The 13,371-nt window shown below is 52.6% G+C and overlaps 1 protein-coding gene across 2 annotated transcripts in view; it reads left to right on the forward strand.

Annotated features, from left to right (window-relative positions):
- Window positions 1-13,371, forward strand: part of COL27A1 (collagen type XXVII alpha 1 chain) — a 160,065-nt gene that overhangs the window by 115,434 nt on the left and 31,260 nt on the right. For both annotated transcript variants that reach the window (XM_027809525.2, XM_027809526.2), the window contains 4 exons: window positions 2,032-2,085; window positions 3,745-3,798; window positions 4,577-4,630; window positions 6,119-6,226. In XM_027809525.2, the coding sequence (XP_027665326.1) occupies window positions 2,032-2,085; window positions 3,745-3,798; window positions 4,577-4,630; window positions 6,119-6,226 (270 nt within the window). The remainder of the gene's footprint in view (window positions 1-2,031; window positions 2,086-3,744; window positions 3,799-4,576; window positions 4,631-6,118; window positions 6,227-13,371) is intronic.

A 13,371-nucleotide genomic window follows, 5' to 3' on the forward strand; every position in this document is an offset into this window, starting at 1 on the left:
CCATGCGCTGGTGCTGGTGCTGACCAGCCGCAGTTCTGCTGGCCCGCCTGGATTGCTGTGGCAGCCCCATCACAGCCGCTGCAGCCAGCGGAGGAAGCTCAGAGAAATGCCTTTGCTGCTGACTCTGCTCTTGGGTTGCTGTTGCCATGAAGCAGTGGCACAAACACACCATAACCAAAGGAGCAGCAGCTGCCAAACAGTGCCCCGATGGAGCGCAGGAGATGCCTCTGTGGTTTCCCCCTAACTCATCCGCAGTCTTGGCTGGATTTCACTCCCCTTGAAGTATTATAGTCTTGGCTCTTTAGACCAGATGTGCCAGTTCCCCTTGGGTAGCTCCTTTCCATAGGTCCCGCATGGTAATATAGACATGATGTTTCACTCGGTTGTGGAAACAGCAGCAAAGGTGGCTTTTAATGTAGTCTACTGCAAAGTGTATGAGTCATGAAAGTTTCCATTCTCATGGCTGCTAGACTGGATGGAGCAAGCTCTCAGCGTGGTAAACCACACTAGGGAGCTGGAAAGCTGCTACCGAGCCGCTCTGGATGTTGCCAACCAAGAAAGCACAGAGCTTTATTCAAATCTGTGTCTCTTCCAGGAGCCTTTCTCTGCACTGGCACCTCTGGAGAAACCAAAGCAGGATTTTTGCTTTCATTGGAGCTTGAATTTTCTCATTGCGTGACTTGACCATTTGTTCATAAACCCAACGTGCACCCTACTCCCTCCTCTGCTTGAATCCATTTCAGCAAGCCAGGAACTGGCTTTATTCCCTGGGCAGCAGAGTGCTCCCTGGACTATGTGCTCTTTTTTCCTTTATTCCCAACTGTAAAAAGAAGGGAGGTTGTTGTCCGGAAAGCAAATACCATAAGTAAATAAACCACTCAAATCCTTTAAAGACAAGCTTTGCTGTCCATCTTTGGGCTTGTTTTACAGATCCTCATTCCCCATGCTTCCCAGAAGTAGTAGAAAATGTACAAAGATTAAAGCTCCCAATTGATCTTGATACTAAAGATAGCTGCTGAGCATGACCCCTCCATCACAGGGCTGCACGTGGCGGCTGGACACTGTGTAAGAACAGTTTGCAAGGTCATTCTCTCCTCTTCCATCTTTTTGTCTTACTTCCCATAGTTTTCCAGGTCAGGCATTTACTTCAGGCTCTCTGAGGGATGCCAAGCCCCTCTAGCAGGGTCCGTGACCAGGCAGGAGCCAGCCACTTGCTTTCAGCTAGTGCAGCCTGGCGACAGCCCTGGGCTGTGGGTTTCTGGTCCGAGCCCAGGCGCTGGCATTCCTGTGTTTGCTGGCCCATTACAGCCAGGGAAAGCGGGTGATGGATGTCAAGACTAATCTGGCCAAGGTTTGTGCTGGAGGGTTTGGTGTAACCTTGCTGTTCTTGGCTGCTTTAGCTGTCCTGGAGCTGGCAGCGCCGTTGTGCCCCTGCCTCCCACAGCCTGAAGCTGTGTCCTCTGGGGCAGCTGCTCCTGCAAAGGCAGGGACATGCAGGGCGCCTGCGAACCCCGAGGCTGTGTTAAGGCTTAACCCTGACCAAAACGAGACCGGTGGTGAGGAGAACGTGCTCACACCAGCAGTAGTGGAGAAGCGGGGCTGCAGGGAGCAAGAGCACAGCTGAGCATTTTTGTTATCCACTGTGTCAGCCAACCTGCTGAGCCCTTGTGAAAGGGCTTTCAAGTATAATTCTGGATCTTTTCCCTTCCTTCCCAACTAGTCCCAGTGCTGCTCCCCAGTGTGATTGCTAACATTAGAAAGCAGAGAGGCTGGAAGGAGTTAGAGGTGTTTGGCAGAGAAGGCTGGGGAGAGGGAGGGGGCATGGCCGATGAGCAGAGCCCTCCCAGGAGCCAGGCACGAGGGGTACTGGGCTGCTTTGATGCTGCGTACCCTGAGCCAGCTCCAGGGAGGTAATTACATTGCAACCAGGGCTCTGCTGTCCCAGGAGAGCTCTGCTAAAGGAATTATGACTTTGATCTTGCTTTCTACTTGGTTACAATGGGGTTTTTTCATTATCTTTGTTTTTTCCAGGGACCGCCTGGCTCAATGGGACAACCTGGCCTTGCAGGTGAACCTGGCATGAAGGTAAGAAAAACCCTTTGTGCAATTTCTGTCCAACTGGGGAGATAATAGCAACTGCTGTTCCTGCAGGACTGGGTAACATTGCAGGTTCACCCTCCAGCAGTCATGGCAGACAGCATATTCAACGAAAGATAGATTAAAAAATAAAATTGGGTAGAATTTAAGCTCTTAGTTACAAATTCCTGAGCCCCATAGTGAGGGGGTTGCTGTCGGTGCTGGGGAGAAGCACCGTCCCAGGGGTCTTGTGCCTCAAAAGCTGGGAAGGGGCTTGGAAATGAAGCTTGACTCTTCTGCAGATCCAAAATCTGAGGGGAGAGGGAAGTCCTCAAGACCCAGAGATCCCAGCAGCTTCTAACTTCAAACAAAAAGAGTCTTAGGAAGGCCTCAAACTTGAAACTACCCTCAGACAAGGTCCTGCCACAGTTTCCAAGCCTCAGCAGTGTGGGGACTGAGCTCCTCTGACAGTTATGGGGGAAGGGTGCCCTGCTGAGAGCCATGAATGCACCTTCTTGTCCACATGGAAAGGCCTATAAAAACCATCTCTTTGTTTGAACAAGGTCCCTGTGCTGAGCAGTTCAGAGGTGTTTTTTTTTTATCCTAAGCCCCTTTCCGCTTGGTTTGAAGGTTCGCTCCTGTGTGCAGAGCTTTTGAACAGACTCTGTGTGGGGATTAAATGCAATTTCCTCTTTGCTGTTCTTCACTCCCCACCCCCAGCCCCATCCTTTGCCATGTTTTCCTTGGCAAATCATCTGACACTTCTCTGGAGCTACCGTGTCTTTGGCGTCCTGATACTGCAGGAGCATTTCAGCTCCTGTGCTCCTGGCTGCCCTCCTTGGGAACAGGACGCGATGATTTGCACAGACACCCCTTTACCCGCTGGCAGCACAGCACATCACTGCTGGGGAGTTGGGGGGCAAGAGTCCCATGCTGCTGCTCCTCCTAAGACGGGAGGTGTTGGGACAGGCTGGGGTTGCTTTGGGCAGGCATCACTTGCAGACCAGTTTTCTGCAGGATGAGATGTATGGATCGGTCAGACCTTTTTCCTCTTTATGCCTCTGTTTCCTGAGCTCTCTTCCTGGCAAAGCAGTTCGCTTGGACAGGCACATATGGGAAGTAGCTGCCCTATGGCTATTGTACCCTCTGGGCTAAACTGCAACCTTGGAGCCTGTTGCCAAGATCCGTTTGTTTGCCAGCTCCAACTCCTTTGGTTCCCTCGTTTTGGTGCCATCAAAGATTCATGTCCTTCTCCGCCCTCCTCAGTCGCGCTGAGGTTCAAAGAGCAGCCAGCTTCCTGCCCCCTTGCTCTGGCTGTGCCTGCTCCCAACATGGCGTTGCACCCGGCATCGCCGCTTTCTTGCTGAAGGGCCATGCTGAGGGAGCATCTCCTGGCCCTGCAGGTGCAGGCAGCACGAAGCGCTCCTCAGCCCCTGTTCTGCTGAGCACCACTGCAACAGAGCCTGTGAGCTGTGTGCTGGCCCTGGGCAAGCAGAGGTGCTGGTGATGCCAACCTGTCCTTTGGACACCCTTGCAAACTGAAGTGAAGGTGTTTGTGTGGCAGAAGGAAAGAAAAAGTCAGAGTGAGGGGTGCAATGGGAAGTGCTTCATTGCTGGCTCACCGTCAGTGAACAGCTTGTCTCCATATCTGTGGTTCCTTCTTTTTAGGGTGATCCTGGCCAGCTGGGAGTCCCTGGAGAGCAAGGCCTTATTGGACAAAGAGTGAGTACGGTCACCTTCTGGTAGGGCTTCTGTGCCTTAGCAGTTCCCCAGGGGCTCTGTTTGCCGTTCACCCTCAGCCTGGGCAGCCAGACTCAGCTCGGGGCATCCCATAACCCTTTACAGCCCTTGTTTCTTCTGCGGGTGGTGGAAGCACCTTCCTTGCAGAGCCTGTCAGCTTGGGCTCACCACCCTATGTGAGCCTCCCCGGTGCTGCAGCGCTGCTTTGCAAAGCGCGGTGACAACCTCGCCTATGAAAGGGGCAGTGTGGGAACAGACCCGTCCTGTTCCCGGGAGCCTGCATCCGCGCGGGGCAGGGAGCCGCCGGAGCAGGAGCAGGCATTAAGCAGGGAAACACTGGCTACACTATGCAGGCATGGGCAGGAGCCAGGGATGGGATGAATGCATGGATTGAAGCCAGCAGTGGCTCATGTCCCTTCTCAGGACTAAGGTCAGTTGTTGAGGCAGGATGGGGAAGCCCCAGGTTAAATGAATGCAGACTGAGCCCCCTTTTCAACGCGGGGAAGGAGGTCTTGCTGCAGGACCAGCAGCGGGGGCTGTGGAGCAGGAGCTATGGCTCAGAATCAAGCGAGAGGTTGTATTCATGCTCTTGCTCCAGGAAGAGCTTGTTCAGCACTAGGGTATGAGATGGGACATGTGTCAAGGTGCAGGGCTGGGCTCCTGCCGCGGCAGCCGCACTTGCTGCCAGGACTCAGCCGCAGAAAGCATGGGGAAGGAGCACGCTTAGGCACAGCCTCATGGCGCTGGTTCTGCCTTGCAGGGAGAATCAGGGCTGGAAGGGGACGGCGGGCCACCCGGGCCAGACGGCATCAAGGTAAACCTCACTCTCGTGGCACGTTGCGGCTCTCACACATCTCTGCACTCAGGCCCCCGTGACTCCCGGGGCCAGGCTGAAGCCGAGGGGGTTATTGGGTCCTCTGTGCAATAAGCCCCTGCCCTGCTCCCACCAAGGATTTTTTTCTGCAAGCACGCATAATGGACTCCTCCTGTTTGACTCCTCTACCCACATTTTTGGCATCTAATCAGATCTCCAGAAAGGTCAAGTTCTTCAAAATATACTTTCCAACAATTTGTCTGTTCTATTTGAGTTGTTACAGATTAAATTTCCAACCAATCAGGAATTCCTGGGCCTGGCAGGGGAAATCAAGACTTGTCCATCCCTCTCCCCTGGGCCACTGACCAGAACTTCGTTAGCAAGTAGAGAAACCAGAGCCCCTTCCTCTTGGCAGAGCCCCAGGTGCTCGCCCAGGGCTTGCCCTGTGCTCTCCATCTGCTGCAAGCTGCTACCTTGCCTTTGCAACGGGGCTCTGATTTCTGTCCCTGCACAGCCGGCTTTCCCCAGCAGGCCAACAGTTTTGTTCCATGGAAAGAAAAAGCAGCCATTCCCACAACAATGCAGTTTATTGCTTCATTCTAGTTAAACTGTCTGCCATGTGTCTCTGCTTCTGCTTATCTCTGCCCGTTAGACGAAAAGACTCTTCCTTAAAGACTGACTTCTCTATTCTCTTGCCACTGCTACCTGTCCCGAAGGGCTCTTGAACCAAACCAGGTCTTCTCGACCTGAATGTGTCCCTGGGCAGTAGAAGAGCCCAAGCTGACTGCAGGAGCATTTGTTTAACCAGAAGAGACATTGCTGTGCTCTCTCTAACGCAGGTGCAAGGGGAAAACAACTCTGTCAAGGCTGGCTGGTTGCACAAGCGTAGGTCCTGCTGTCAGTACAGAATTGCCCTTTTTTATTGTCTCCATAAAATTTTGTGCCATCACTTGTAAGAACAGTGATTTGACATGATACCTACTGCTGGGACCACAGATTCTTCGCGGGGCTAGATGACACTGTTTCACAGTGTTCGTCTGAGCCCTGGGCTGATTCCTATTTGGCAGCAAGAGCCAAGCGGCTGCTCCAGACAAACCCATCCTATTAAAAACCTTTCAGCATCCCAAGCTCAGGGCTTCTGGGTGAGGCAAGGGAGACTTTCAGGTCTTGTCTGCCTGTCTCATTCATGTGGGAGGTTCAGGCCTTGTTGCAAGAGAAGCAAAGTGGTTCAGATTACCCTGTGTAATGAGGGAGTTCCTTCTCCTCCAGCCAAGAGTTTTTTTAAAAAAAAGAAACCTGGTTTTGCTCATTTTTTAAATGTCAAGTGTATTATGACTCATCCTCATTCATCCTTTTGCTTGCAGGCTCTCTTCCTCTCAGACTCCTGAAATATTAATTATGTGGTGGGTTTTTTTCTTGCAAGAGCCATGTACAGTGACCCGTGTGTTGTGTGGGTATGAAAAGCTCCCATCCTCCTCTCTTCCGCAGGGAGACAAGGGGGAGCAAGGCCTGGAAGGAGAGAAAGGAGAAAAAGGCAACGAAGGACTGAAGGGAAAAGAAGGGCCTCCTGGATATCCCGGCATCACAGGTGTCCGAGTGAGTCTGCGAAACCGCTCGCCCCCGTAGCCAGTCCCTGAGTTCCTGCAGCACTTGGGCTCCCCTGGCCAAGGCGCACAGGCAGCGTGTGCGGACCTCGGGTCACCAGGGCACGGCTCTTGGTCCCGCACAGCTCCTGGGCGCTGCAGAGGGCCACCTGCACCCTGGTTTCCAAAGCAGCCATTGCATCTTGCCCCAAAGTGATCAGCAGGGTGCTGTATGCTTTTGTCAAAATCCCTGCGTGCGGGACGATGGTCACCTTCCCAATGGCGCAGCGTGAGCCAGAGGTGCGGTGCTGCTCCCAGCTGGGGCATCGGCGCAGAGCTGGCACGCAGCGAGCTGAGCCCTGGGCGGCAGAGGGCAAATGGCTCCTCTGGAAAGATGTGGTCCTTTTGCAATAAGAAGATGAAAGAAAGTTTGCAGTCTTGTATCTGAGAGGCTGGATTGCATTTAAACTGGATTGCATTTATTCCAGTAAGGAATAAATAAGGGAGGTGGGGGGTGGTTTTGTTTTGGGGTGTTTTTTTTTTTTGACAAGGGCAGTAATTGCAGCAGACATTAACAATACTGCCACAGGACATGCTGCGTTGCAGCAGAACACCTGGGGGCAGACCGAGAGGGAGATGCAGGCAGTGAGCCACACACTGCTTAGGGCAGGCAGGCATCTGAGATGTGACTTGTTGCAAATGTTGTAAAGTATGATATTTTGCAAAAAACTACATTCAGGAGATGGTTTGGTCTTTCAGTCAGGATACACGCTTGAGATGTGGATCGCTTCTCTGGTCTGCCATGGCCTTTGGGACACTGTGCCTCTCTGCTGCGTCTGTAAAACGGACCACCTGCCAGCGTGTTAGAGAGGGATGCACAGGGGACTGTGAGGAGCTGAGTTTCCTCTGGCTGCCACAGCTGACCTTGGCCTGGAGTTTGGAAATGGCCAGCTTTTGCCTTCCTTCGCTTCTCTTTGGTGATTTCTTGCTTGTTTCTGGTTTTCCCTTCTGAGGTTTCCACCTTAAATAGAGAAAACAAATAGAATAAATTAGCAGGACATTATTCCTGAATCCTCAATGAATATCCTAGGCATCTCTGGCTTGCTTGGAGGTCTGATCTCAGTGCCATAGAAAGAAAAAGTGTGATTCTGGCTCTGGGGTGAGAGCTGCAGGGCCGGAGGAGTCGGTCAGGGTCTGGCCTGGGGCTCATGAGGTGGTGTCAGATGGAGGATGGCTCTGCCCAGCGCCCTGGTGGCTGCTCTGCCAGCCAGCTCAGGCCCTTGTGCTTGAAACGTGGAGTTTATCAGTTTGACGACATGATTTATTCATTGTGTTTGTTGTTGCGGATCACAGTTGCCAGCAGCTCAGACTGGCGAGGCTCCTTCCATGAGGGGCTGGCCAATGGAGCCGGGTGCGGGAGCCTGGCCAGCGCGGCCGTGCCCCCCCGCCACACGGGTCTGACCCCTCGTGCAGCCAGCAAGCACGGCGGCTCCCACCCCATCCCATTCCCGGGAGGCAGGCGGGCATCCCAGCACCTGAGAAGGAGCCAGTGGCACAAGTGTGATGGTGGCTCTGAAAGCCCTTCCCAGGCTGGGTGGTGGCAGCAGAGCAGGCAGGTACCTCTGAGCGCTGGGTGGATGCTTGATGTTGAGGCATGTTGTTTTTCCCTTTAGTGACATTGTGGCTGGCTAAAAGGAGAACAGGGAGAAGGGTGTGAGGGGATGGAAGCAGCAAAGGGGATGGATTTATGTTATTTTTGGGCTGAGGTTAGGATTTGAGCACTGACTCGACTAGAAAGTGGAAACATTGGCTTAATACTGCAGTGCAGCACCATAAATGTGCATAATAAGGCTGTAGTCCTGCCCCAATAAGGCCATCCTTGGCCACAGCCCCCTGTACCCACAGGGAGCTCTGTGCAGGATTGGAACCAATACCGGGGCGAGGAGTGGTCCCCAGTATCCCAGGTCCCTCCCAGCTGCAGACTGGCACGGCCAGTCAGCTGCCCTCAGCACCGGGTCCTCCATGCGCAGTGCTTCTGGCTGGTTCACGTGTTTATATTGTGCATGTTTTAAGAACCAATAAAAATACTAAAATCATGCAAAAGCCATATTAAGTTATAGAGTATAAAGTATAGATTCTCTCAGACTCCATCCCTGCTGTTTGCCAGCATGTCCCTGGGAACATGATGCCGTTTTCTGTTTTATTTAAAAAAAAAGTCAATAGAGCCAAGATTCCTGCTCATAATCACTCCCTTTTGTTTTTTTTTACTGCGGAGTGCTATATTTCCATCTACTATTTTAATATGCTGCTTTGCTTGAGTTTAGACATAAGGCTATACAGGCTTTGAGACCTGTGCGGGCTCCAGACAGCCCTGCCTGCCCTGCCAGTGCCTGGCGTTACCTCATCTGCAGGCTGCTGTTCCTGTACTTGCTGGGGGAATTTAAAGATGGAAGTCTTCTGACAGAAGTACAAACAGGTTTTCTCTTTCCATTTTTTTCTTTGAGACTTTTCTCCTGCCTTTCCGTGGAGAAAAGGTACAAATATTACTGGCATCTTCCTTAGATTTCTGCCGAGATAAAGCTTGCAGCTCCGAGATGCCAGCTGCTGGAGATAGCTGCAACCCGCTCCTTTCCAGCTGAGGACTGGAAGCCGGAATACCAGGTCAGCCCACCTCTGCAAGACATGCCCAAAAGCCACCATGGGCACAGCCCACCACAAGCGTGTACGATAGACAGGTTTTTAAGGCTGCTGGACAAAGATAACAAAAATCTTGTCAGGGAAATATCCTGAAGGTTTTCACCCAAAGGCGAGTGCCAAGGTTACACGGTGACAAACTCCTGTCCAGGATTTGTTGAGCACATGGAAATTGCCTGGGGGAGGTGTGGCGGCACTCGCATGGCAGGGAGGAGCATGTTGGGTTGGGTGTGCTGCAGACACTTTGTTTATGCGTTATGTGTGTTGCATATGGTTTCAATACATTCGATACGATAGTGTTATGCTGTCCAGTACTCAGTTTATAGATGGTTTTAAAGAGAACTTCGTCCTTAGCTATTGCGTCTTCATTTGGTCTCTCCTGGCATGACACCCAGGAGTCCTTACACCTGGGCTTCACGGCATTCCTCCCTGGATCCGCTGACTCCTCCCTGGGCTGGAGATGTTTGCTTCTGCTCTGATACTGTTGGGATACCCCGCACAGCTACGAAGGGGACAGGGGAGATGCTGTCCTTCTGTGCCATTAGCGGGAGGCATGCACAAAGATCTGCCCAGTTACCTGTGCCACCAAACTGACCTCCATCTGGGAGTGTGTAGCTCCTCACCTGCTGCTGGGAGACATTTATATTAGCCTGAGGAAGCCCACCTGCAGTCACAGACGTGTAGGCAAGCTTTTCCTCTGCTTGGCTCGGCCCCGTGTTGCCCTCTGCCTCGCCGTTAGAGGGGACCCACAGAGACACCCCCTCCACAAACAGCGGCAGCCTCTGCACAAACCCTTTCCATCACAAGTCCCTGCAGCTACACCACTTCTTGAAGATTTTTTTTCCTTAGGTTAAACATAAGGATATGTTTAGTCTTAATCTTTATTTTGCTTATGTCTAAAGGAACTGACACTTCACTATGGAGTGTCCTCTTGGCAGATGTAGGAAATGAGGTGCCTAATTGCTCTGAAATGATCTGCCTTTATTGCTGGTACATTTTCAGCCTGTTTTGCACCTCCTAGCCTGGGGCAAAGGCCTGGTGCCGGCAGCGGCCCGTGTAGCCGCAGGTAGAAGCTGGGGAACTTCGCAGACGTCCAGCCGCGCACACGGCGTGGCGAGAGGCCAGCGCCAGGGCTGGGGAGCAGGGAGCTGCTCAGTCTGCACGTCATGGTGCTCCCTGGGAGGTGGCCGGTGCAGGGAGGTACTGGAGCACCTTCGCCGGTGCTGAAGCTGGGGGGAGCATAAAGGGTCTGTGCCACCCTTCTGGGTCACGCAGGAGAAGAGACGTTCGCCCAGTGATGGGTCCCTGCAGCAGGGACACGTCTGGCTTTACCCAGTGAGGTTGCATTTTGCAGAAAGCCACCCTGATGCCGGTACCACATTACCGACTGAGCACAACCAAACTTTCCTTGGTGCTCAAGGAACGTTTTTCAGAGATCATTAGCTTTAACTTGGCTCAGCTGTTCCCAGCATTAACCTATCTGAAAACCAGTTTCCACTGTGGTTTTAAATCTCAAACAAAAGCAGCAGGGAGGCCCCAGCCGAGTCTCCAGGGGTAGTTTGTACATGTTTCAAAGCCAGTGGATTTCAGCAAACAAACCTGGCAACTGAGATGGTCCATGAGTCTCACAGCTGTGGCTGGCAGGAATCGAGGCAGCTGGAGCTGAGATATGCAAGTATCCTCTATCTTTGGTCACTTTGTCCAAGTTCACACTGCTCCGTTCAGTTTTAGTTCCTGCTCAGCCCAGGGATGGGCCAGTTGTCCCCCTGGTCATAAGAGAGAAATCTGAGTGCCTGAAGCATGAACACACAGTGGAGTGCAAGAACCCCCTGAGACTTCAAAAATCTCATCAGAGATGTGCACCTTTCCTGAGCTGCTGTCTCACATATCATCTCCTCCCAGCAGTTTCCATCTTCTAATACAAACTTGTGGCCTTCCCTTGATCTTGACTCTCTTCTGAATTTGGCCATTTGACCTCTGGTTGGCTCATTCGACCAGCAAAGAGCTGAAAATCTCTTCCCCTTGCAGAGCAGGGACCCTTTGGGCATCTCTGTTCAGAGAGGCAGCCTGAAGATGCAGATCCCGGGGTCGACAGTGCAGGGAGCAGGAGTTGCCTGCTGGAGATCCCGACTTTCTGTACAGGCAAGGCAGGACAAGGGTATGTCTCCACAGCTTGTGGGGAGACGGGAAGATACGACGGCCCATCGAACCCTGGCAAGGCATCCATCAGCAATGCAAGTGTCACGGTGTAGTTTGCCAAAATAAAAAGGTAATTTATCTGCCGACCTGTAAGTGTGGGAGAGGCTAGTGCTACAGAGCCTGAAACACCCAAGGAACGTTGCTGGAGAGTAACGTGCGTTTGCAAAGGACCTGGCTGCCAGTCAGCCCTGCTCTGCGCAGCACGGGTTGGTAAGAGCCAAAGGTTGAAGTCACTGGTATGCAACCAACAACCTGGACGCAGGCAAGCAGTCCCTTGGAGCAGCCCCTGCAGAAGTGCTCCTCTCCACTGCCTCTCCTCTCCACCTACAGAAAATACGACATTTCAGCCTTTCCTCGGAGGACAACTCTCCGCCGGTGGCTGTGCGAATGGCCCAGGCCAGTTGGCAGGAGGGAGGCGGTGGGTTTCCAGCTGCGCTCCGTAGCTGTGCGTTGTGGTTTTTGTAATGTGCTGGTTGTCGTACAAGGCAGACATCTGATAGCGAAGTTTTTACAGTTCCAGGAAAGCAATTGGAGAGCCTGTAAGTAATGAAATACAACATGCTCTGAAACAAGAAAATCCCTCGTTGTGCAGCAAAACTGGGAGCTGAGTTCTTTTTCCACTTCCTTTTTAACCTGAAATCCTATCTGCAGTGTCATTCAAGCCACGTCAGGACTCGGAAGGCTTTGAGCCAGATGCTCCAATAGTATAAATCGCCATAAATAATTACATCAGAGAAGACCTGGCTGCATGTGCCGGCACTGCTGCCTGGTGCAGATGTGCACCAGCAGACCAAAAGAGCTCTAAGGGCTGGTAAATCATTTTGCTCTGATGCGACAAGGTCCAAAGTCCTTTGGTTTGCTCTCCAGGAGTGTAGAGTGACAGAGCTGGGCTGGGGTGGAGATCTGAGAAGGTTTTTTGAGGGAACTCACAGTGCTTTGAAAAGGATAAAGCCACGGAGCAGTGGGTGAACTCGTGGCTCTTGGCTCCAGCACTGGGGTCTCGGCCACATCGCTCCCCAGAGCGGCTGCAGCTCCGCACACAGCGCTGGGTGCTGTCCTGCAGACAGTAGCCTTCCCATTGTGTTCTTGTTTCTCCATCATCTACAGGCTACACTCCTAAAGTGGAAGGAGGACTTGCTGGCCAGGACGGACCTTCTGCTTGGAGCTAGCAGAGTTGCTCCAGAAACAGCGTGCTGTGGTGACAGCTGAGATGGGGCTGGTTGCCGAGCCCTGTGATGCCAGGGCAGAGCAGGAGCTCATTCTCATCCGACACACAGCTCTATTACTAAGTTGTCCAAACATCATCTACAGCAGAATTTGTCCCAGAATGGTTTTTTCTCTTTGTTCTTTTCTGTTTCCTGCCACTGAAACATGATTCAAAGATTTTCTGCAACAAAGTGCCTCGCTCTGCTGTTGCTGAATCCAGCCATTCACTCCAAACACATGAGCTCAGCGACAGCTGGCAACGCCACACCAGTTGCATGGCATTCAGCCCCCTGAAAACACTGGGGCTGCTGAAGGACAATCCTGGAGTCACTGCTGGTTTTAATCTCTGCTCTCCACGCAGGAATCTATGCTTTTTTTGATAAAATGCTGAGCTGTTGTTTCCTGGATAAGCTGGTTTTCATGCCCTGGTCTATGGGCTGTCTGTGGAGCTCTTACTTGAAAAAAGTTTCTTAAACTCCCTCAACTGGAAGGCATGGAGTTACCCTCCGACTGAGCGAAGGAAGGGATGGAAAATACTGGGCTCGGTGTGCAGGGGGGGCCTGTGCCAGCCCCGGCAGCGTGTCAGTGGTGACAGCGAGCTCCTCACACCCTCGCTCTAGGAAATGAGTATTGTTACTCCTGATCTTGCCCTTGAATAACGTGTGAACAGTAGGCACACAGAGCAGTGAAGTGATCTGCCTGGGGTCGTGCAGGTCAGTCAGTGGCAAAGGGGGGCCGGGCGCTCCCCAGCCCTGCTCCCATGCCCCGCACAGGGTCTCGGGACAGGCTGTGTTGGCTCACGGGCCACACAGCTCAGTAGATCTTTCCAGAGACGGCTGTGCCTGCCAAGGGGAATGGCCCTTTGCTGCAGAGCTGAATGTCTCCTGGGCTTGGGCATGATCCATATCCTGAGCCACAGCTACCCCTTCCGCACAGGAGGAGGGGACACAACAGGACAAACTTTTCCTGCCCTACAGCCTGTCCTTTCCTGTTCCTGCTACATCAGCAGGGCCGGTTCCTATAGCTGAAGGTGGTTGCGCTTGGCCGTGGTGTGTCAGT

Source organism: Falco cherrug, chromosome 9, assembly GCF_023634085.1.
Source record: "Falco cherrug isolate bFalChe1 chromosome 9, bFalChe1.pri, whole genome shotgun sequence".
In the NCBI taxonomy this organism is placed as follows: Eukaryota; Metazoa; Chordata; class Aves; order Falconiformes; family Falconidae; genus Falco; species Falco cherrug.